This window comes from Tauraco erythrolophus, chromosome 12, assembly GCF_009769465.1.
Source record: "Tauraco erythrolophus isolate bTauEry1 chromosome 12, bTauEry1.pri, whole genome shotgun sequence".
Taxonomy (NCBI): Eukaryota; Metazoa; Chordata; class Aves; order Musophagiformes; family Musophagidae; genus Tauraco; species Tauraco erythrolophus.
Window position 1 is genome coordinate 10747808 of NC_141476.1, and position 21179 is coordinate 10768986.

General features: G+C 51.0%; 1 protein-coding gene across 3 annotated transcripts in view; it reads right to left on the bottom strand.

The window, feature by feature from the left end:
- Nucleotides 1-256: 256 nt before the first annotated feature.
- The window catches only part of MTMR14 (myotubularin related protein 14), a 32221-nt gene continuing 11298 nt past the window's right edge, over nucleotides 257-21179 (bottom strand). The window contains exons 7-18 of one of the 3 annotated variants that reach the window (XM_086618853.1): nucleotides 20647-20721; nucleotides 18148-18214; nucleotides 17038-17123; nucleotides 16677-16753; nucleotides 16431-16467; nucleotides 14892-14962; nucleotides 14224-14273; nucleotides 13866-14004; nucleotides 11108-11284; nucleotides 3705-3860; nucleotides 3366-3454; nucleotides 345-442 (exon numbers count right to left, since the gene is read on the bottom strand). In XM_086618853.1, coding sequence (XP_086474979.1) covers nucleotides 363-442; nucleotides 3366-3454; nucleotides 3705-3860; nucleotides 11108-11284; nucleotides 13866-14004; nucleotides 14224-14273; nucleotides 14892-14962; nucleotides 16431-16467; nucleotides 16677-16753; nucleotides 17038-17123; nucleotides 18148-18214; nucleotides 20647-20721 — 1104 coding nt within the window. In that variant the 3' untranslated portion in view covers nucleotides 345-362. Of the gene's footprint in view, nucleotides 443-1233; nucleotides 3455-3704; nucleotides 3861-11107; nucleotides 11285-13865; nucleotides 14005-14223; nucleotides 14274-14891; nucleotides 14963-16430; nucleotides 16468-16676; nucleotides 16754-17037; nucleotides 17124-18147; nucleotides 18215-20646; nucleotides 20722-21179 lie in introns of those variants that run through there. The other 2 variants (XM_086618851.1, XM_086618852.1) reach the window with 2 other exon arrangements.

The following is a 21179-nucleotide window of genomic DNA, read 5'->3' on the forward strand; positions in this document are numbered from 1 at the left end:
TCCGCGCCGCCGCCGCCCCCCGGCCCAGCCCCGCCGCCTGCCTCCCTCCGCCCAAGCCCAGAGAGGAGGCAGGAGGGGCACAGCTCGGGTGACTTTACTGCAGAGACTCGTCGGAGCCCCCCGCACTCCCCCAGCTCCAGGGAGGGGTGGGCGACAGCAGGCGCTGGGTGCTGCAGGTGCCCGCACCGGGAAGGGGGTCCCGGGGCTCGGCCAGGGGGACCTGCCCGGCCCGGTTCTCCAGCCAGCGGTCCGGGAATGCTGTGCTCAGAGCGTGCTGCTGCCTCTCAGTCCCACACCCCGCACGAATTGCTCAAGGAGGCCACCGATGGCCCCCGACGGGCTGGGGGGCACAGCCTTCAGGCCTATGGTCCGGCTGTAGCTGGCCAGGAAGGCGGAACGCACTTCTTCCAGCCGGGACTCACGGTCACTCGCTGACAGCAGCCTAGGAGAGAGAAGGGGGGGTCAGTGACTGCAGCCATTCCTCTCTCAGCCCCAGCTCTCACTCCTGACACGGGGCAGGAGTCTAGCAGCAGGGCTGGGGCTCTGCCCATGGCACCGGTGGGGCCACAGTGCTCGGCTGGCTCCAGTACCTGAGGCAGCACCAGCCCAAAAAGGCTACAGCTACAGCAGCTGGTGCCACACCTCCTTGCCCAACCCAACCCAACGCTCTCCCATGAAGCCTCTCCCAGCCGCAGTCTCCTGCTCTCCCCAGGGTCTCCTCCTTCACCCCGCCCCAGTTTCTCCCACCACCACGGTGCTTATGAGGCAGTGTCTCATACAGAAATCGCTACTTTCGCCAAGCGGGTGCTGGCTGACGTCAGCCCCTGCGCCAGCTCCCTCCCCTCGCACAGCGTTCCCAGGAGGAGCCTGTCCACATGTGTCGTGCCTGGACAGTCACTTCCAACCTATTTGCGACCATCCCCTACTTCCACCAGCTCCAGCCTCTTGTGCTTGGGCCAGCAGAGCCAGATCAGAGGCGGCAGACAAGGTGACAAAAGCCCCAAGGAGTGCTCCAGCCATGGAAAGAGCAGAGCCAAGCGGCGTTTTACTTCTGCTCCCTGGCACGGCTGCTCTCCGCAAGCAGGAGGGCTGCCTGCAGAGTAGGGCATGGCTTCCCCTGGGACCTGCTCTCCTCTCCAGCTGATCCATGCACCTGGTTAGGGCTGGAGGGGAAAAAAGAGCAGGGAAGGCTATATTTCAGCTGAGGGAGCAGGGAAAAACAAGACTAGGGTTCAGAGGCAGCTGTTTCAAGCGCTCTGGCCTGAAGCGGTCCTTGCTGAGGCACCTCTGTGACGTGCTGGTTGTTCCCAGAGAGAATAAGACATTCCTCAAAGGTCACTCCAAGGGCACAGCGCGAACCTTCCCCATAAAAAATTCTCTTTAATCTCTCCAGCGCCTGGGCTGGCTATAAATTGGCACAGCTCATTTGAATGGAAGTGTTAACCACCCACAGCCAACAGCTTTGGTCCGGAAACAGCAGCAAGAGGATATGGTGGGAGGCCTATAAACAGCAAGCGATGCCGAGGCAGCCAACCAGGCCGCTGTTTACAGTGTCTGATAATAAAGAGAAACCGGAGGGCAAAGGAAAAAAGCAACATATCTAAACACATTAGAAAGATGCTTTTTTGGCAACCTAATTAGGACGTGGAACTCGCAAACCTGCTAGCATTAAAATAAGCTACATGAAAGCAGGACTTATTTGCACCCGAGTACAACGATCTTCAACATCACACACAGAGGTAAGCGAGGGCGTGCAGCAGTTGTGTCCCGCGTCTTCTGGCTCTCGCACCTCTTCCCAGGGCAGATTTTGTATTTGGCTTTTTAGGTTTCTCTCACAGAGTCAGAGTGCAGGGTGAAGCAGCTGGCCACTGCCTGACACGAAGCCCTGCAGACCGGCTGCACCGTTTCACTCCGAGCAGTTCAACCATGGAGGCGGGTCACGCTTCCCTGCCAAATCCACGACACTCTGCCCTGTTACACTTCCTACAGCCTGCCCGCTCGTCTGCAGCTTGGGGTGCAGGATGAGAGGAGGCTGTCAAAGCCCCAGCTCAAAGTGAGCCCTGACAAGCCCCACACAAGCACAAGAAGTAGGCTGTGAGAAGCGTACCTTCATCGAGCTGCTGCCAGCTGAGATGTAAAGTGGGAACTTAGATGGAATTTAATTTTCCAAAAACTCATACTGCGTTGGGCTGCAAAAAACTGGGATAAAACCACAACGGGCTCCGGCGCAGAGCTGACGCAAAGCAGAGAGAGCGAGCGTGGAGGCCCTGGGTCAAGCTCAACACAACATCCCTGAGAACTCTTCATCCCTTCCATACAGTGTCTGGTTCCAGCACCCGCAGACGAGCAGTCCCCAGTCCCCCAGCACTCCACAGCTCCAGTGAAGAGCTGAACAGGGCAGAGCACTCGCAGCATGTGCTGCGCACCCAAGGGAGAGGCACCACCACTGTTCGCCTCCCTCTGAACCCGCTGTCCCGAGCAGTTGGCCTCAAAACCGTGTGAGCCGACGTCTCAGCACAGGCAGATTCAGAGCTCAACTGCAAATCACGTTTCTCTCCTGAACTCCCTATTCTGATGTTAGATCCAATGCCAAGGGCAGGAACAGCTCCACCAAGCACAGCCAGGTTCAGGGCACAGTAAAGCAGTCACTAATTCAGATGCCCATCCTTCAGCCCTTCTGATCCCTCACCCATCTCCAAACAACTGCAGGAGCAGCTCCATGCGTCCTTATGAAAGGGGGAGAGCAAATCCCGGCCAGGCCACATCCAACATCTGATTTTTTGGATCTGCCAATTCCTGGGTCTTACAGCTTCTCCATAACTTGGGGGCAGCTGCTCTGCCCTGCTCAGCAGCACAGCACACAGGCACAGGAGATGGTGGGGCAGGGCAGCTGGCCTGTCTCACAGGAGACATTGGTTTTCTCGTTGCTTGCCCTCTGCTTCCAAAGCATGTACTCAGACCTCAGAAAGGGACTGCAAGCATTTGGCAGCACAACTCTAGCACAGTTAGCGAGCAGCAGCCCCTGATCTGCCATTTCAGTTTCTTGATTGAGAGTCTGCAGCCTGAAGGCACAAACCAAGGTTCTCCTCTAACAGTAATTAAAGCGCATCTCCTGTCTTTCAAGCTTCCACAGAGGTGGCTTTCCATTTGGGGAGGAACATTTGCCTCCCAGTCATTTTAAATGGCAGGATGTGGCAGGATGCAAGGTCTCTGCTGCTCTGTGCTGGCCAGACGCAGCACCTGCAAATGATGCTGCGTGTGGTCAGACAAAAATCGGGGTGACAGAAGCAAAGTCCCTCTCTTACTGCAGCAAGGATGTGACCCCAGCAATGAGCAAGATCCAAAAGCAAGAAAATCTGGGTTACCAGTCCTGTCCTGACAAGCAGGCATCCTCCAAACGCACTCAATTATGCCCAAATTCAGCGTCTTCAGCGAAGAGAGAAGCCTCTTCTTCCTACAGAAAGCAAACATCCCCCCCCCCCCCAACCCTGTCATTAGGCAGAGATGATGCCAGTCTCTTTCTGAGTTCAGCAGAAGCAAAGAGCACTCAGTGCCTGAATTTGTGGATGGAAAGCATCGAAGAAGGGAAGACAGACAGCTTGCTACAGCCTCCCAGACTTCTTCGAAAGTGCCAGGGTGCTAAGCTCCAGTGCTCACAGCCAGCCGAGAGACCCAAGGAGAGATCCTGTGTTTGAGACACTTACAGGCAAGTGCTAGGGAACTCATCCGGAAAGCTGCAAGGGAGAGAGGCGTCTGCGCTCAGGATTGCCTGCTCCCGAATACTGCCACACCCTGTCACCATCTGCCAGCTGCCAAAGTCTGTGGAAACGGAAGATCCAGGCAAAGAATGGTCCGCCGATCTGGGGCAGAGAGAGAGGGAGACGGCGCGATCAGTCAGGTCATTCAGCCACATGCCTTACACTAACGCAGGTGCCAGGGACCTGCTGGGCTGACTGCCAGCAGCACCTGTGCCAGCAGCTTTGACACGCTTGGGACCAGGGCGCAACACGCAGCTCTGCTGGGCCCCAGGCCAAGCCTTGCCTTTGAAAGTGAGGGGAGAGCCAAGCTGGCTGTGGCTGACAAAGCAGCAGGAGCGCACCGGGAGCTGGACAGGACAGAGCCAGACAGAAGCAGATGGCCATGCAGAACTGTGAAACCCGTTAGCAAGATGCAACAGCACGCCCTGCTCCAAATCCCTCACAGATGTGGGCGCTGTGCTGTACAAGGGGCACCCACTCTTGCTTGTTGTAGCTGTTAGCACATCCCAGGGCAGCGGCAAGGCCTGACAGAGAATCGAGGTTGTGACATGGTTAGTGCTGAAGAAGATTTAAGAGATCCTCGGTCCAGCAGCTGTCAGAAAGCAGATCGCTCCTGAGGCATTAACACCAGATCTGAACAGGGCCAGTCACTGCTCAAGATGTCCCCAGGGCACCCACCATCCCCAGCATCTGAAGATCTTTTCATTCCTGTGTGAGAAGAATGGACTGCGTCAGAAGCCAGGTGGCAAAACATCCTTAGGACAGGAAAAACAGCCAAGGGAGGATAATTGTTTGATGTATGCAGCCTCCCACCAGGAAAGGAGGAAGTATGAAATCTGAGAAGTGAATCTGACGAGTCCGTCCAGAAGCTCAGAGAAGAGGGCATGATCACTTGAGACAAACCCAGAGCTTTTGGCTTCCGAGGAGCAAGCAATTACTGTGCCCTGCTGCACAGCAGAGTGTATGTAGCTGGAAGCACAGCCTGTGGCAGAGCTACTCAATTACACGCTACCAAGATCTTCTGGATAATTTATCGGAGATCTGCTGGGCAGATAGCAGTGCACCAGCTCCAGCTCTGCTGGGCCAGGTACTTGCACGTTATCTTCGCAGCTAAGAATAGCAGCAGCGCACTGCAGCTGCTCCCCAAGAGACCAGGAGAACAGCTAGAAAGACAGGATCTCCCACAGCAAGAAGGACCTCAGCGAGACTGGAAGGCGAGGTTGGGGGGGAGATGCACAGTGGTGAAACCTGTTTGCAATCTCGAACTAATTCCAAGCCTGCCATTTAACTATCCTGATCAATACGGCCGAGTTCGAGAATATACGAACGGTCCAATATTCGTCAATACGCGGTCCAGATCTGGCTGTACAAGCGGAGAGGGGAAAGTCGCACAGCTCCTTGCACGTCAGCTTCCCTTCACAGTGCTGTTGTTCCTGCAGCTGCAGTTTAGGGGTAACACCACTGTCTGGAAGTTCAGGCTCTGGAAGGGCATCACAGCAGAAAACAGGAGAAGCAGAGCTTCACATGCCATGCATAGGTCTTGTTCTCTGGCTGCTGGATGCACTGAGGAGTGAGGTTCAGAGAGGTGCTGCGAGTGTGGAGTACTGGGAGAGCCCCTTCTTGCAAAAAGCTGTTTTTCCTAGAGCACGTAATGCTGTGGTCTGAACGAGGGAATGTCACTTGAATGCGGAACTGCAGCTTCCAGCTGCTCATCACCTTCCATGGCTGTCAGCTAAGATTAGACTGATCTTACACCACCTCTTGGAGGTGGATCAAGTCACCTTTTGAATCCTTTCTTGGACAGGCTGACAAAAGCATCCTGTATCTCCTGCAGGACTGACTCTCAGTGGCTCTCTAACCCATCCTGGGGTCCCTGGCTCTGTCAAGCAGCCATGCAAACTTGGCAATGTTGAAACATCATACAAACAGGTCAATCCCTTCTCAGCACTGGCCATGCTGCAGAGAAGGGCAGGTGTGTAGGACACATGGCTCTGTGACTGGCCCTGCAAAAAGGGCCATGGTCTCCCAGGCTTCCTGCCTCTCGTCTTTAATCACCTGCAACTATGGGGAACCTGATCCCATAGCACAGACCTCAGAGTGCTTGACTGAGTCCATCAGTGCTGAACTGCCACATGGCATGCACTGCCCCACCCTTCCCTTCAAGCTGCTCCAGGCAGTCAAGTTACATCAAACCTAATAGCACAAGAATCTCTGAGTTCAGGGCAGTCAATTCTGTCTCTCACCTCCAGGCAGCAGAATAAACAGTCATCAATTGATTGAATAAACTGATTGACTCTGTAATGAGTCCAGGTCATCTCTCCTGGCTTAGGTATCTAAGCCCAGCAAGCAGAACTGAGACACTGTGGCAGAATTTCCCCTCTATCCCCAACGCCTTCTCAAGGGAGGCTCCTGAGGAAGTGTCACAACAAACAAGCATCTTGAACAGTCTTGAGAGACAGCAGAGGTCAAGACTGGGTGAGATGGGCAGGGAAGTCATGGCATGGGAAATTTCACATTTGCACTGCAAGGGCAGCAGAACTTCTTAAAAGCTGAGCTTGGCTTGAGACCAAGATCATATCTCTAGGGTGCCTGTAGCCCAGTGCAATCTGGTCAATGCTACAGGTGAAAGTCTTCCTGCTATTTCTACCCCTGAAGGCTCCTTGTAAAGTCTTCCTTCAGTGAGGCCCCCAGGGTTAAGTTGGGGCTGCTGGGGCACCAGGACCAAGTCCCCAAACCTGTAGGAAAAAGGTGTGCAACATATTACAGCCATGCCAGAGGCTGGATAGCTGCAGGGGCAGTGCGGAGGGTCTTGGGAAGCAGCTGGACAACTACAGCAAAACTGATGTGGTTAGGAGAGATAAGATACAGCAAGTCTTCAAGTCGCTGTCTCTGCCACAGACTCTAATCACAGACAGAAAGAGAATGAAAGCGAGTTTCACACACCCACCTCTTCAGGACCACGAGTGGGAAGAAACTCCCTCAAAAGTGCAAGATTAACAAAATTAGATTAGCAAAACTGAGATGAGCTGCAAGCTGTTCCTTCGCACAAGGATAGACCTCTAGCAGGCCATAAACTGGCAACTCCTAGCCTGGAAGGGTTCCTTTTAATTAGGTCACTGCTTCCCATGCAATGTGCTGCACAAGAGAGAGTATTTCAGAGCACATGGACACTCGCTAACCAGAGGAGAGCCAACACCGGAGGCAGAGCAACAGTCCGGGATCCTTCCCTTTCTTAATACGTAATCAAGACGAGTGCCAAGTGCAAGTAGCTAGGCTCTCATCCTGCCCTGAGCTGTCCCCGCTCACCTGCCATATTTCTACACACCTAGGATTATCTGGGAAGCAGCTTGTTTGCCAGCATATGCTCTGTGCCTCAGACTGAAGCGTTAAGTAGGTACTGTACGCACAGGCAGACTGTGACAACCTGGAGTAAAGGGCAGCCCTTCCCACCTTTGCGTGGGAAATGTTGGCAAGGAGCGCTTGGCAGAGAGCTGTACCGAGAGCCCTGGCTGAATCCCAGGCAGTGATCTACCGGCTGTGGCAGTGCCGTAACAGCCTGAGCAGCCGGTCCTCTGCGAGCACAACCGTTCTCAATTGCAGCACAGTCATGCGTCGGCCGGCAAGCACACTTTGTGGCATAGCCGTGTGATAGTTTCAGAAAACATTCCTGTAAACAATTCCTGTCCTGCTGCGGCCGCTATCCCAAGTTGTCACATGGCAGATACAGCTTCCAAGCCAGTTGGCTGTAAGGAGCAAGACATAGTGCACATGCAGTCTTATCACTGTAATGAAACACCCAAAGCCAAGGGACAGCAGCCTCTGTCCCTCTCCGCATTCCCTCCAGACCCACACCTGAACCGCCTGCAGCCCTTTAGGTAAGGGGTGACTGTGTGACTGACTCTGTGACTGTTGACCAAAGCAGATCCTCCACGATTTAACTCCTGCAGATTTCAACTCTTTAGATCACAGTACTTTGGGGTTTGTTTAATTGACTTAGCAAAAGCACATTCAGCCAAAGATTATCCAGCTGCTAATCCACATTAGCGCTATGTGCACACATGCTAAATCCCTGACACGGATACAGGGTTTTTCTGCAGTGTCATGGGATGCTTCGACTATTAGTGTCAAATGCAAACACAGGACACGGTTTGCAAGCCGCTACCTGCTCTCACACGGGAGCTCGATTCAATGCATGCTACCTGCCATACTCGGAGTCTCTGTTTGTAGAACAAGCATCACCTTGTCCTACTCTGCAAATAATCTATGCAGTATCTTCATGCATGTTTGTCCTCAGCAGATGTGATCTTACCATCGTGTTGGGATTAGCTAGAAAGACTGCTAGGAATTTGCCTTTGTACTGCTTTGCCTAACAAGAACCATCCCAGGATTTACAGGTACCCAGGACCTCTGGATCACAGCAGGACTCAGGATGGGCTGGTGAGGTGATGGCAACAGTAGTCTGCTGACATGGCCCAGACAGGACAGGGGCTTGGCTCCCACCAGTTGATTTGGCATTTGTGACTCCTTCCTTCAGGACACCCCATTTCCCCTCCCAGGCCCTGCTCATCTCTCTCTGCCGGCTTGCCTTCCTGTTCCCTCCCCTGCCTCCCAGCACCCTGACTGGGCTGTTTATGTGAACTACCTGAAGGGTACCTGCTGGCATTTCACAAGAAAGCATTTTTCCTCAACTGCTACTGCAGTGGTTAAGTGTTTTGTTGCTATGGCCACACAACCAGAGGATTAGGAAGTCAAGTTCAGTAGTTTCTTGAGCCTTGGGTGTTAGGCTGCCAGAAGCACTGTAGAGATAAAGATATTTTTGGCATCACAATCAATCTCTGTGCTCCAGCCTTTCCATCCTAGTCCCACCATTTTTCAGGGATAAAAGGAGAGAATTTACCTTTTCCTTCCATCACAGATACACTCCTTCTCCACCCAAAATGGGACTCCTCCTTTCCTTCAGGATGGAAAATGGTGGCTGAAAGTACTGTGCTATTCATTACCTGCATGGAGCTCACCAGACAAATTCAGACTAACGTAGTCCAAGCAGGGAGACCAAAGCCAAGTGGAGTGATATAAACCCTTTCTCTGGGACAAAATGTAGCATGCCCAAGAAGTGCAAGCCATGTCAGCATCTGACGAGGCAATACATTGCTCAAGACCTTTGGCAGCAGAGCTGCTACCAGCGGTACCCCAGGGAAGGCAGGCAGGGCTCAGACCACAGTCTGGCTGATCTGGCAATAGACTATGAGGTAAAGGAGCATGAACGTGCCAGAAGACTTGGTTTGAAAGAGAAGCTCAGTTCAGCCGTTGCCTTGACAATTCCACCCACTGCCCGCAGGGTCTCTAGGCTTACTTCCTCCAGCCTGCAACACCAAGAGGAGCAGAGGAAAGCCAGGTGACACCAGAGATGGAGAGCATACAGGCATACACAGTCTCCAACCAGCACAAATGTAGCAGACTAACCATCTTTGCACATAGATGACTTCACTGCTTTGGCCTTACAACTGATTCCCTTCTCCTGTTGTCTCGGTTTCAGGCTTTGCAAGGAGTTTGCTCCCCTTTTATCTTCTATTCTCCCCTCATGCACGTTTTTTCCACGGTCCAGCCCTTCATGCTGCCATGTTCACAAAAGTTATCAGGGATTGGGGGTGGACTGGTGCAACTTTGCTATGCTGAAGGGTTATAAAGGCTTTGTGCCATGGTAGAAGCTATCATAAAGGTCAGAAGGAAATGTTTATAGCAGAATGCGCAGAACATTTACCTCTTACAATGACAGAATATGGCAACTCCTTCTCAGGTTATTTATCGGGTATAAGGAAGAGCTACCCCTAGGGACTTCAGCCGGGCAGTAACAGGCTTCCCCACCACACTTGCCTGCTGCCTCAAGCCCTGAGAGCAGCAGTTCTGAACACCTGACACCAATGGGCACTAATCATCCAAACGCTTATGGACACTTCATCCAGAGAAAAAGATAATTGCTGGCTTTACCAGCTCTAAGCCCCTGGAACACAAATGCCAGGGATCCCTTCCCTTGGTGCTGTTCTGCCTACTCTGTCTCTCCTCTTCATTCTTGCAAAGCAGAGTCTGTCTGAAGCATTATCAACAGCTTCTTCCACAACACTGCTGCAAGCTCGCTACCAGCCCAGTGCTGAACAGCCTGTTAAGTCTGCGGAACGGCAAGAGACCACGCACAGCAATTGTGGCATTACCATCACGAACAAAAGCAGCTCCCAAGACAAGTTAGTGCTTATCCGATATTTTGTCCTCTTGGGAGAATTGTTTCATCTTACAGAGAATGTAGAGGTGGGCCTCAGCAACAGCTCAAAAACATCCCACTGATCTCTTTCCCCAGGGAGAACAGTTCGCATCATTTATGAAAACTCAGACAGTAATTTTTCTCTGGAATCAAGAAATGTGGTGAGGAAGTCTTATAAATTTTCAATGCTTTACTTGTTTGTCATTTTATTTTCCATGTGATAAGAGAGTAATAAAATTTGGCTGGTGGCTGTTTCTGAAGGAAACCACTAGAAAAAGGCTCATCGGAAAACCTGCAGAGACTACACAAGCGTTTGATGCTGTTAACAGCAACCTCTTATCGAAAAGCCTCTTTATCCCGTCGGCCTAAACACATGGTGTTTGCTCCACAGGCTCCATCCTTTCTTCCCCAGCCCTGCTCACTGCTCTGCTTTGCCCTACTGCAGCACCAGACTCCAGAAGGGTGCCAGAATATCCTTTGTTATGGCATGAAATTAGGCTCCGGTCCAGGGCCCCCATTCCCCGGTTGCCCAGCAGGAACACACAGCCTTCCAGGTGAAATGCTTTGTGCCAGCACAGTGCTCGCAGCTTGCTCCCAGCAGATCTACCTCTGCTTGCCACCAGCACCCAGAGTTTTTCCACCCTGCAGTGTCAGGAAAGTCAGCATGTGGAAAGAGGGACAGGACAGATGCAGAGTGAGGTCTGCTTGATTTGAAAGGCTCCTCCCCCACACAACACTGCCATTTCAAACCCCTGTGGATGCATTTGACAGAGAAAGTGCTGCAAGCTCCAAGCATGCAGGATGCAGAGACGGCAGAGCCCATGGAGCTGAGGTATGCGTGGAGGACAGGCAGAACAAACACCCAGCTGTTATCGGCACGGTTCCTCACTACTCTAAATGGGCTGAGGCTGGAGTTTCTGTGTTTAATGACCAGCATTTCTCATGAGGTCAGGCTAGAGAGGAAATCCTGAGGCCCATTTGTAGATACAAACCCATTGTGCTCCAGGGTTCTTGGAGCCACATAAGTGCAGCCCTGCACTCCCTTTACCAGACACTCACTTTGCTGGAAATGCTCTACTCTGTCTCGTCTCACCTGGATCTAGGCACTTCCAGTGGGCTGCTTCCAAGCCTCAGGAAGTTATCAGAATGGGTTGATGAGGAGGAGCTGGAGGACTTGACTTCGACCATCCCTGTGGAAGGCAGCCTGTCTTCAGATTGCTGTGCCCTGCTCCAGAGCACGGCTTGTGGTGACGATGCACAGCTCTTCCTCCTGTGGGATGGAGGACTTGAGTGAGAAAGCTGGCCTTTCCCACGTACTCCAACTAGGAAGCCTTTATACAACAGGCTGGATTTTACCCCAGCAGCTACAAGATCTTGTTTCCAGTGAACCTGCGCTCCTCCCTCCCAAGGAACCATGAGTCACTGGTACCCGCTCAGTGACGGGCTTACACTGAGCTCAACCCATCTTAGCTCATTCTTTTATAGATCACCATCCATGTGACCTGGAAATCAGAGACAGGAGAATACACCAGCCCACACACACACAGCAATTGCTTTGTTTCGTCTAGCTGTAAAAATGCCTCAAGCAAGAGGCCTCCCAGCAGGGAAAGACCATTTCAATCTGCTCTAAACTCTACAGAGTGTATTAGCCTCGGAGCTCAGTCCAGGTGGGTGTTCGTGCACACTGATGAGGGTGACAGGGACAGAATGCCAGCGTTATTTTCCCTTTTAGTGATTCCCTTCAGGCACCACTGACCATACTTCTGACCATGTGCTCAGAGCTGACAGTCGCTCCAGATGTAGGCGCATTTCAGTCCTCTCCCTGTCTGTGCTGACAGCCCAGAACTGCTCTGGCTTCTTTTCTAGCCAGCACATTCCGACTCAGGCGCGATTCACTGTCCATTGCTGCATCAGGCCTTGGTTTACAGTATCATCCAGCTACATGCCAAACAGGCACACATATGTGGGAGTAATTCACATCACTGCTGCTCCACGTTCAAAAGATTTTCTTTCTTACATCAGTTTTTTTTCTGGAAGAGTCCCAAGAATTTTCCCCCTTTCAAAACCACAGTGAATTGGACAAAGACCTCCCTATGTACACAAGTGAAAAAGAAAAGTCTAAAGCAAATAAAGACAAGAAGATGCTGTTCTTCCTGGAATCTGGAAGGGCACCTCAGCTTTGACTGAGATCTCGAGCACTGCCAGCAAGTGCAGCTAAAGACAGGCTCATTGTACAGTGGGAAGCATGACATCCTCTCTTCAGTTCCTGAAGTGTGTCCACCCTCAAACATCACACCACAGCCTCTCTCAAGAGTTATTCTTCTCATGTTATCATAGCTGCCAACATCTCCAAGCACAGCCTGCAGAAACGGGCTTATACAGCTAAAAACCAAATGCCACTCCCTGCAAGGAGACCTCAAGGCCACCTGTTTTCAGGACAACATAATGAAGCACATCTTCTCTTCTCCCCCCTCACACTATGAACAGCCCAGTTCACCCAGCTTGTAGCAAACTTTATCTGTTCTCCAGACTACACAGCCACAATAGGTTGCAGCAAGACATCTGTGCCCAGTCCCCTTGCTAAGCACTCATGGCAAGGCTCACAACCTTCCCTTCCCCAAGCTCATGCCCACAGTGTGGGCCTGAATCATCACTGTGGTAGCAGCAGCTAACCCCAACAGCCTGATGTCTCCAACAGGAGTGAAAGCAAACCACAGTTAGAAAACATGTCACTGAATCAAGCCCTGATACACACAAATGCAGCAGATTTCTTCCAGCACGCTGTGACCACTTCATATCTTGTGAGGATCAGATGTAGGTTTCGTGCTCAGTTTGGGGCTCCCCATCACCATTTGGTGATTCTGCAGGAAGATGCTCTCTTCCTCTCTTCAGCATTTTATAAATTGAATCACAGTGTACTTTAGAATGGCTGCTGCCACTAGCATGTCTGCAGGCTCAGTCCCAGAGGACTTCCAACTGCCTCCAGCTCAACCCAGATTTAATTTAAAATAATTGCAATATAAAATGGCATCTTCACATGTGCTGAGGGAGAGGAGAGAAAAATTAAACTGAGAGGGGCAACCCTACAGAAAGGTTCTTAAATCCCTGAACAGCACCAAACTCCACGAGCAAGCACAATGCCCGTCCCAGAGCAGCAGAGTCACCACACACCTTCCCCAGTCCCCACTTCGGACAGCCACCTGCATCCCAAGGCGAGTCCTGTGCCTATCAATAGGGAGCACTGAGAATTTCATATTCTACCCCAGAAGTATCTCTAAAGCAGCGCTGCGGGCAACAACCTGCTTTCAGCTCACACATCTTGTTGGAAGGGCTAAAGTTAACAGGGAATTCTTGGTCACACAACACACCTACCACTAACCACAGACACTCCCCTGTATAACCTCTTCCATAAACTGATTAAGCTTCATTTTAGGGCAACTGAGCTTTCTGTCTCCACTTCTCCTCCTTTGGGGAGGCTGCTGCCAAATGTAATTTTCCTGGTAGTTTGGAACCATCTTTCAAAAGTAATGAAATCTCTTCTGGATGAAGTTTAACAGTGAAGCTGGTGAAAACGAAACAAAGCTGCTTTACTCTCATCAGGGGACAAACTTTAGGAGCATCCCCACAGAAGCCTGGCAGAGTAATTAACATGGGGTTGTCTCCAATTCTTGGTGCAGAAGTTCTGTAGCACAATTTGGAGTAAAGCCTCTTACAGCCAAATTCCTCCCTCCACTGTAAAGAACCCACACCACCAAAGAGACTTGGAGGGTGAGGGACTTCGGAAGTATCTTTCTACGGTGGTCAGAGCCTGCCCTGTTGTTCTGCAACCCACTGAATGGTTATCTTCTCACCATGCTGCTTGAGCCTGTGCTCCTGCTGGCATCAGCTCCACTGCTTCATAGGTGAAGCTTCCAGCTGCTCCAGGGGAACTTTCCATCCCCAGGGAGAAGTCGCTGCTCAGACTTGTGGTGCTGCCTCGGTCTCTCTGCTCTACAGAAAAGAAAACAGAGCTACCTGAAGACCAGCTTGGTCTCGCTCACTTTCTCTCCCTTTAAGCAATACACTTCCCATGTGCCCTGGGACTGGTTCTTGTGAGGCCCCAAGGGAAGCATGCCCATTTGCAGTCACCCTGTTGCTGGGAACCCAAGCCCCCGAGCAATCAGCCATGACCAGCACCCAGGGGCACTGATGCTCGGAAGCAGCACTCACTGAGCATGCAGATCTCTTCCAGGGTGAAGCCAGGTGGCAAGCTCTTCCTTCTGGGGAAGGAAAGACAAGGTTACCTCAGACACACTACAGGGCTGCGTGGAGGCTGGCCATAGCCAGATCTCTGCAGCACACACCGGATCAGAGCAGTGGGGAGTCAGCTGTGCAGGGACAGAGGGGACGGGATGGGGTCAGTGCGCAGTATCCCACTACTAAGAGTCCCAGCCCACACACCCCGTGCTTTGAGATGGTGGCAACAGGCTGTGGGCAGACATGTGCTTATTCAAAGCCTGCCTTTGTTTCTTTGTTTCTTTCTACCTCTCCTGGAATAGGAGGGGTTAATGTTTAGCAGCCTGTTTAAAACCAGCCACCCCACTCCCCCCAGCAGCACCTGGCAGCCTGTTTGAGCCAGAACACACATCTCTGGGCTCATCCGTGCTAAAGCAGCCACGGACAGTCATTAAGCAGACAGCACATTTCAGCATGGACAGTTTTTCAGAGCACAACGTGGCACCTCACAAGCCTCGGCCCCATTTTGCAGCCTTCAGAGTGCAGAATAAATTAAAGAAAACTGGGCCAGGACACCAGGGCTTCCATCTCCCCAAAGGAACAGCACTAACAAGCTCCCTGGCTCTGCAGCCCATGCAGCAGCAGGCACAGAGGCTCCTTACCTCTGTGACTTCAGAGCAGAGAACTCCTCAGAGGTGATGTGCTTCAGAAAATTGAAGCAGAAAAAGAAAATCTGAGCAAAGGGAGAGAGAAGAGCGGTTCAGAAATGAACCCGAGGCTCCATGCAGCCTCTTATCTTGGTGGGGAGATGCTGGCAGGAAGGAGATAGCAAGAAATCTGCAGCTACCAGCCTCCAATGCACCATGGGCTGTCACCATCCCATCCTGCGCCTTCTCCTACACATTAAACTGACCCTCTGTTCCCTGCCTTGGGGAGGGCCAGAAAAGGTGTACAAGTCTCCTTATCAATGCCTTGCACACATGCCGCAAGCACACGGCAGGCACTTATGCTGTCAGTGCAGAATGGAAAAGAGATGGCCCCTAGCAGCTGCTTATACACCTGGGTAAGCAGCAAACCCAGCAGGACTAGCAGGGTTAGAGCTGCATGCTCCACCTCGGCACCACCACCCTATCACACCTGGAAGCATGCATTACCTGCAGCATCCGTGGTCCCAAGCTCGTGCCCTGCAGCGCACTGGTCTGCTCCGCGGCATTCACCCCGCTGTGCTGCTGCCAGCCCACCCACCCGCACAGAGCTGAGCCCTCCTCCTCCTGCAGCGGGGAGCAGGGAGTGCTAGAGGCAGGCATGCACCCCCTCTCCTGTCCCAGCTACCAACTGCCCTTGGCCAAGCAGGCACCAGAGCAGAACTGCCAGGCTCGAGCCAGCAGAGCTCTGGGAAAGGAATGAATGGGAGGAACAATACTAATACAAGGTCCTGGACCCCTGAAAGATGGAAAATAGGCCAGGGTCCCAGCTCTGCTCTTCAGAGGCAGGGGATTCCCTACTGAGGTGAGAGCCTGAGGAGCAGAGGATTAGCAACAGAGTTAGATATTCTCCCCACCTCTTGATTTCTATCCAAAAATGATATTGCAGTGTACTGCAACTATAGTCAGAGCAATCACTTTTGCTGTTAAACAGTGAAAGATTTAAAGAGAATTAGTTCCACCAATCTTAACTGCGTCCCAGACCCATCTGTGCACCCACAGATACACCCCACCAAATACACACACTGGAACCAGCACAAGCTGCTCCATGGGCCTGCAATGACATGCAAGCCACGTGCAGCTGCAGCACCCAGGCAGGAGGGCTGGAGCTCAGGACAGGCACACAAGACTATACAGTTTTATTTCCAAGCTCCCAGGAGTCACACACCTTAGGCATCCCTTCTCATTGCTGAGCTGAATAGCAAGTCCTAGCACCCTTTCACCGGGGGCCTGAACCTAACAGCACAGCAGGGGAACTGGCAGGACTGACACCCATCAACCACACTGTAGCCTGAGAGGAAAGCATTCCCACACCTTGTGAATCAGGAAGCGATGGGGAAAGGTTCCCACCTCACATTTCCAGCACCTGAACAATGTTTTTAGAGCCCAGACAGACCACTGGTATTACCAGAAGCAGGCAGTGAACGCTGCTACTGTAAACAAGCACCCTGAGAACAAAAAGCAGTGCTCAGCCACTGCCCCAGACGAGATACTCACCTCTTCTCCTTTACTGAGTCGATCGACTAACATGTGCCTGGAAAGAGAGAAAGGGAATCTCAGTCACATGCTGAAAGCCAGAATCAGCGTAACAGCCCAAGCTGTCAAGAATGGCCAGATACCCCAGCCTCCAGGTAGAAAAAGGCTTCAGTCCCTCTTGTCACAGCAAACACCAAAGATGACCCCCTGAAGGCTTCTCCCCTGCCGTGCAGGGTTGCATATGTGAGTAAAACTCAGTGTGCCTACCCAAAGAGAAACCAATCATAGGCCACTGTCAGGTAGAGAATCTCAGATGGCTCCAGGGATGCGTGGATCAGCCCATCCTGCAAAGCAAATGAGAACAGCCTTTAGGCAGCAGCCCTGGGGATCGGGACTTGGGAATTCATCATTGGTGATCCGAGATGCCCAGCTTGCTCTAAATGCCTGTGATACCGTGTCTGATGGCGGGACAGCACATTGGGCTACATGTCAAAGTCAATTCACATCCTCTCTGAAGCCAAAGAGTCAAAAGAAACATTAACTGCTTCACCACTGCTTCCTGGTTACACAGTCACTCACCCTCCAAGCAGTCACCCCCAGAAGCAGAGCAGGTCAGCCAGGTACTCACAGCCCATAAGGAGAGGCGCAATAAGGAGATGAAGAGAGGCGTTCGATCCCAGCCGGATATACAGTGCACCAGGAGCCCGCTGTCATCTGTTCCAGGGAGGGGTAGGAAAAAAAAAACAATGTTTCAACAAAAGCAATGACCTTTCTTTATGGCAGATCTGTAGAGACAAGGTACCCTCCGTCCCCACAGCTCACGCTGAAGAGCAGAGCTCAAGCCAGAACATTTCATCTTGAATAGAGCAGCCAACACATTGGTCAGTGTCCTGGGCTGTCAGCAGTCCCAGCTGATGTGCTGTCCTGGTCCTGACAGCTGCTCAGGACGTGGAGTCACTAGGTATGAACATCACTGCTACCCAGAACATATACCTACCCAGTTGCAACCCACTATCACAATCTATCTCCACATCTGAGAGAAACCTGCTCCAATTGAACACTTTTTCAGCCTCACCAGCCTTCCTACCGATACCCATTGAGCAGAGGCAAACACACAGCACAACTCCTGTGCTCTCCAGAAAACTCGCAGTGCATCCCAACACAACTATTGCAGGAGAGTCTGTAGTTGGCCGTGGTGACAGAGCCAGTCACAGCTCCACCCATCCAACAGTGCTAGGAACAAAGTCACACTGCTCAGAGGGAACAGGATGTCAACATAAAGCAATACACCTCCCTTCAAGGAGTTGCGGTGGCTGTGACGACAGAGGGTGAAAGGAGCTCTTAAATAGGCACATAATGAGACCCTGGGCTGAGAGCACAAAACACAGACATCCAGTAAAAAAAGAGCAACAAGCAGAGGAACAAATGTTTCTTCTCTTCAACTTTAAAGCAGTAGAACTTTATAGGTAAAGTGTTCATACATCCCTCCACTCTTGGGAAGAGAGAGTCTTCAAGTAACCAGCAAGTTCCTCTCTAAGAGGGGAGCTAGAGCCCTGAGATGCTAGGGCCATCACCTTGTTTTGAAGGGAGAGAAGTGAAGCTCTGTATAAAGAGATCTCTATGAAGACTGACACTAATACCATCATCTCTATGAAGAGTGACACTAATACCATCAGCTGTTCTCCTGAAGACAGCAACTGCTCCAGTTAGACCACTGGGAACAAGGAGTTTGCCTTACCATCACTATTGATGATGGAGATCAGCAGCTTCAGGTAGTTCTGTGTCTGTTGCACAAGGTCCCAGCTCTGCAGAAAGAGAAATGTTGATGGTAAGGGTCTGCCCACAGCAAATAACTGCTCTGCAGTTCAGAGGCCACCACGCTTTTGGCTTCTCCTTCCAGAGCAAGAGCAAAGCAGAAGTAACCTTGTGGTCATTTCTCAGTGACAGAGAGCTCCTTTGGTGCTCTAATCAATCCCCTCATCCTCTACAAAAGGCACTCTGGGACAAGAGACCAGACAGGAAAAGAAAAAATAAAAAAAAAAAAAAAAAAAAAAGTCATCTCTCCTGTCTACCTGGTCGGCAGAGAACCTGTTTGCTGCAGCCCCAAAGCTCCAAGCCGACCATGCTGAGAGAGACTAACATGAGCCAGCAAACACCTGCAGAGCACTGACCCAGTTCTGCAGCCCCCCACATGCGTGCACTGTACCAAAAGGCTCAGCAGCCACGTTACAGCTGCATCCGTGATGCAAGTAGCATGATGCGGTGAGCAGGCCACGGTCAGCGGCGCATTCCAACAACCACACACTTTGCTCAAAACTCTCTGGCCCTTGTAAACAGCCCCAGCAGGCTGTCTGCAGAGGGCTGACCCACTCCGGACACGCACTGGAGTTCTGCAGTAATGCCCAAGTAGCAGCAGCAACACAGAAGTGCTCTGAACTCAGAGACCTCCAGCACTACAAGAGATGAAGGTGAAAAACATCAGAACAAGCTCAAGTGTGCCACTCTCCACCACTGTGTTGTGAAAAGATGCAGGGAATTTCAGCAGTCTGATCAGAGCCAGAACTAGCTCAAGGAAAATAGGATAGCACTGGAAAAGAAAAGGCAAGGAGAGGGACACACGTTTCATTGTGACAGTGTTAGTGGTATAAGTGACACCCGACCGCCAGCAATAGAACACTTGCTGTGCGCTTGCATGCACACACACGTGTGTGTAACCACACTTAAGAATAATGTCAGACAAAGAACATATGGCTCTGCTGTGAAGCCTGAACAGCATCAAAAGAGCAGGGAAATGGGGAACACACTCAGCCTGAGGCAGAAAAACACATACTTTGGAAATTTCTTATCTGCCCAATTCAATCCAATGTTGTGCTTATGCCAGAAGGAAACATCTCATCATCCAGTTTGATCTCTCTATACCACAAATCAGAAAGTTTTGTTCAGTTGCCCTAAATATAGCCTGAAGCTTGCACTTGGCAACATCTCTGCCCAGAAAAGCACCTCAACTAGGGCTGACAGTTCATCATTTGGAACTCCTTTAGCAGCATGTTCCAAAAGATCACCCCCCAAAATAACATGCAAGACTGCTTTCCCTTATTTGAAGGTCTGACTTCAGACTGCAGATATGGCTTCCTGTGCAGCTTTTCTTCCCTAGATTGAAGAGTGCTTTAGAATTAGCATTTTCTCCCTGCAAATGTACTCACACATTAATCAAATCAACCCTCCACCACCTTTGTGATTAGCTAAACAGGCCGAGAACTTCAGCTTTAACTGAAGCACCTTCTCCAGTTCTCAGATAATTTCTGTGTCTATTTATCAGACTCTCTTCAATTTTTAATATCCTTTTTAAAATACTGGCTGCTCAGTATTCTAGTGAACAAGTTTCTAGCCATAAACAAGCCACGGTCCCATCAGTCCTTCTTCAACAATGCAAGCTAACTTTTCCATGATCCTGCTTATGCTGGTACTTAAACATTATTTATCTCACTGACTGACAAACACTGGCCCAGCACGGGGAGCTCTGCTAGCTCTGTGGTGTTTCCAGCCACAGAGCATAGGAGCATGACACGCTTCAGTACAGCCAATCATCAGAAAACCTGGGGGGATTGGCAGGTCCACTGATGCATGAAATGGAGCACACTACTCAGCAGAATAAGGTGATGCTCCCTGGTATGGACAGACAACGGTAAACCCTGAAGCTTGGGCAAACATCGGAGTTCAATTATCATTTGCAATGCTGTCACAGTATAAGGAATGGAGACATGCTACGGTCAGTTAGGATTTTCTACTCTCCTCTCATAGGACAGGCACCTTGCACACCCATGAAGAAGGTGCCTAGTCCCTTGTCTGCTGCTCACATAAAGGAAGGCTGATGTCTCTCAAGACTCTCCACAGCCAAGGAAGTCTGCAGGCACAGGCCTAGCTAAGAATGAACAAGCAACACTGCTTCTCATTTGCTGGCACGTTCCTCATCTTTGCTACTGACATATCTCCCTAACGGCTTGCAAGCTTTACACAAGCTACAGAAAAAGATTTGACGTTACAGTCAGCTGCCTTGGGACACACCAAGCCAGGAAGCTTTCGGGTAGAGGATTTCCACTGCTATTCTGAACAATCAAGTCTGCAGTCCCACTCCCACTGGGATGGTATGAAGTAAGGCAGATTACTGCAACCGGAGCAAGTCAAACTTCAAATCTGAATCTCTGACCTCCCACAGAGATGTGCCTGCTTTGCTCACCTGGTACTCGCTCCAATCAATATTCAGAGATTGGGTCAGAAAGACTGGGATGCTTAGTGGAGCATCGACGTAATCCTGGAAAAAACCCAAAGACAATTGGTCAGAGAAAAGCCATGACTTGAAGGCAGTAAGTTCCAGAAAAGACAAAATGACAAATGCCAAATGTTGCATCTAGAAGAAAAGTGCCTCAGGAAAGCATCTTTGAATGCCAAAACCTGCAGTGGTAAGAATTAACTCGTAGCCTCTTAGAAGGACTAGTGGACAAGAGAAGCTTTTCTCTGCTCCCGACAGTGAAAGCCAGGGACAAGGCATGTTTGTTTCTGAACTCCTGTAGGGCTGCTCCACTCAATCATCTCCCTCAGCTGGAGACAGAATACGAAGACAGAACTGAGAACAGAGGCTACCAATAAGATACCAAATTCAAAGCCAGGAGCAACCCACATCCACCATGAGAGGTCAAGCATGCTGGACCTCAGGATAATGATTCACTTATTTTACATACGAATTTTACAATGAATAATTTAGTACATTCA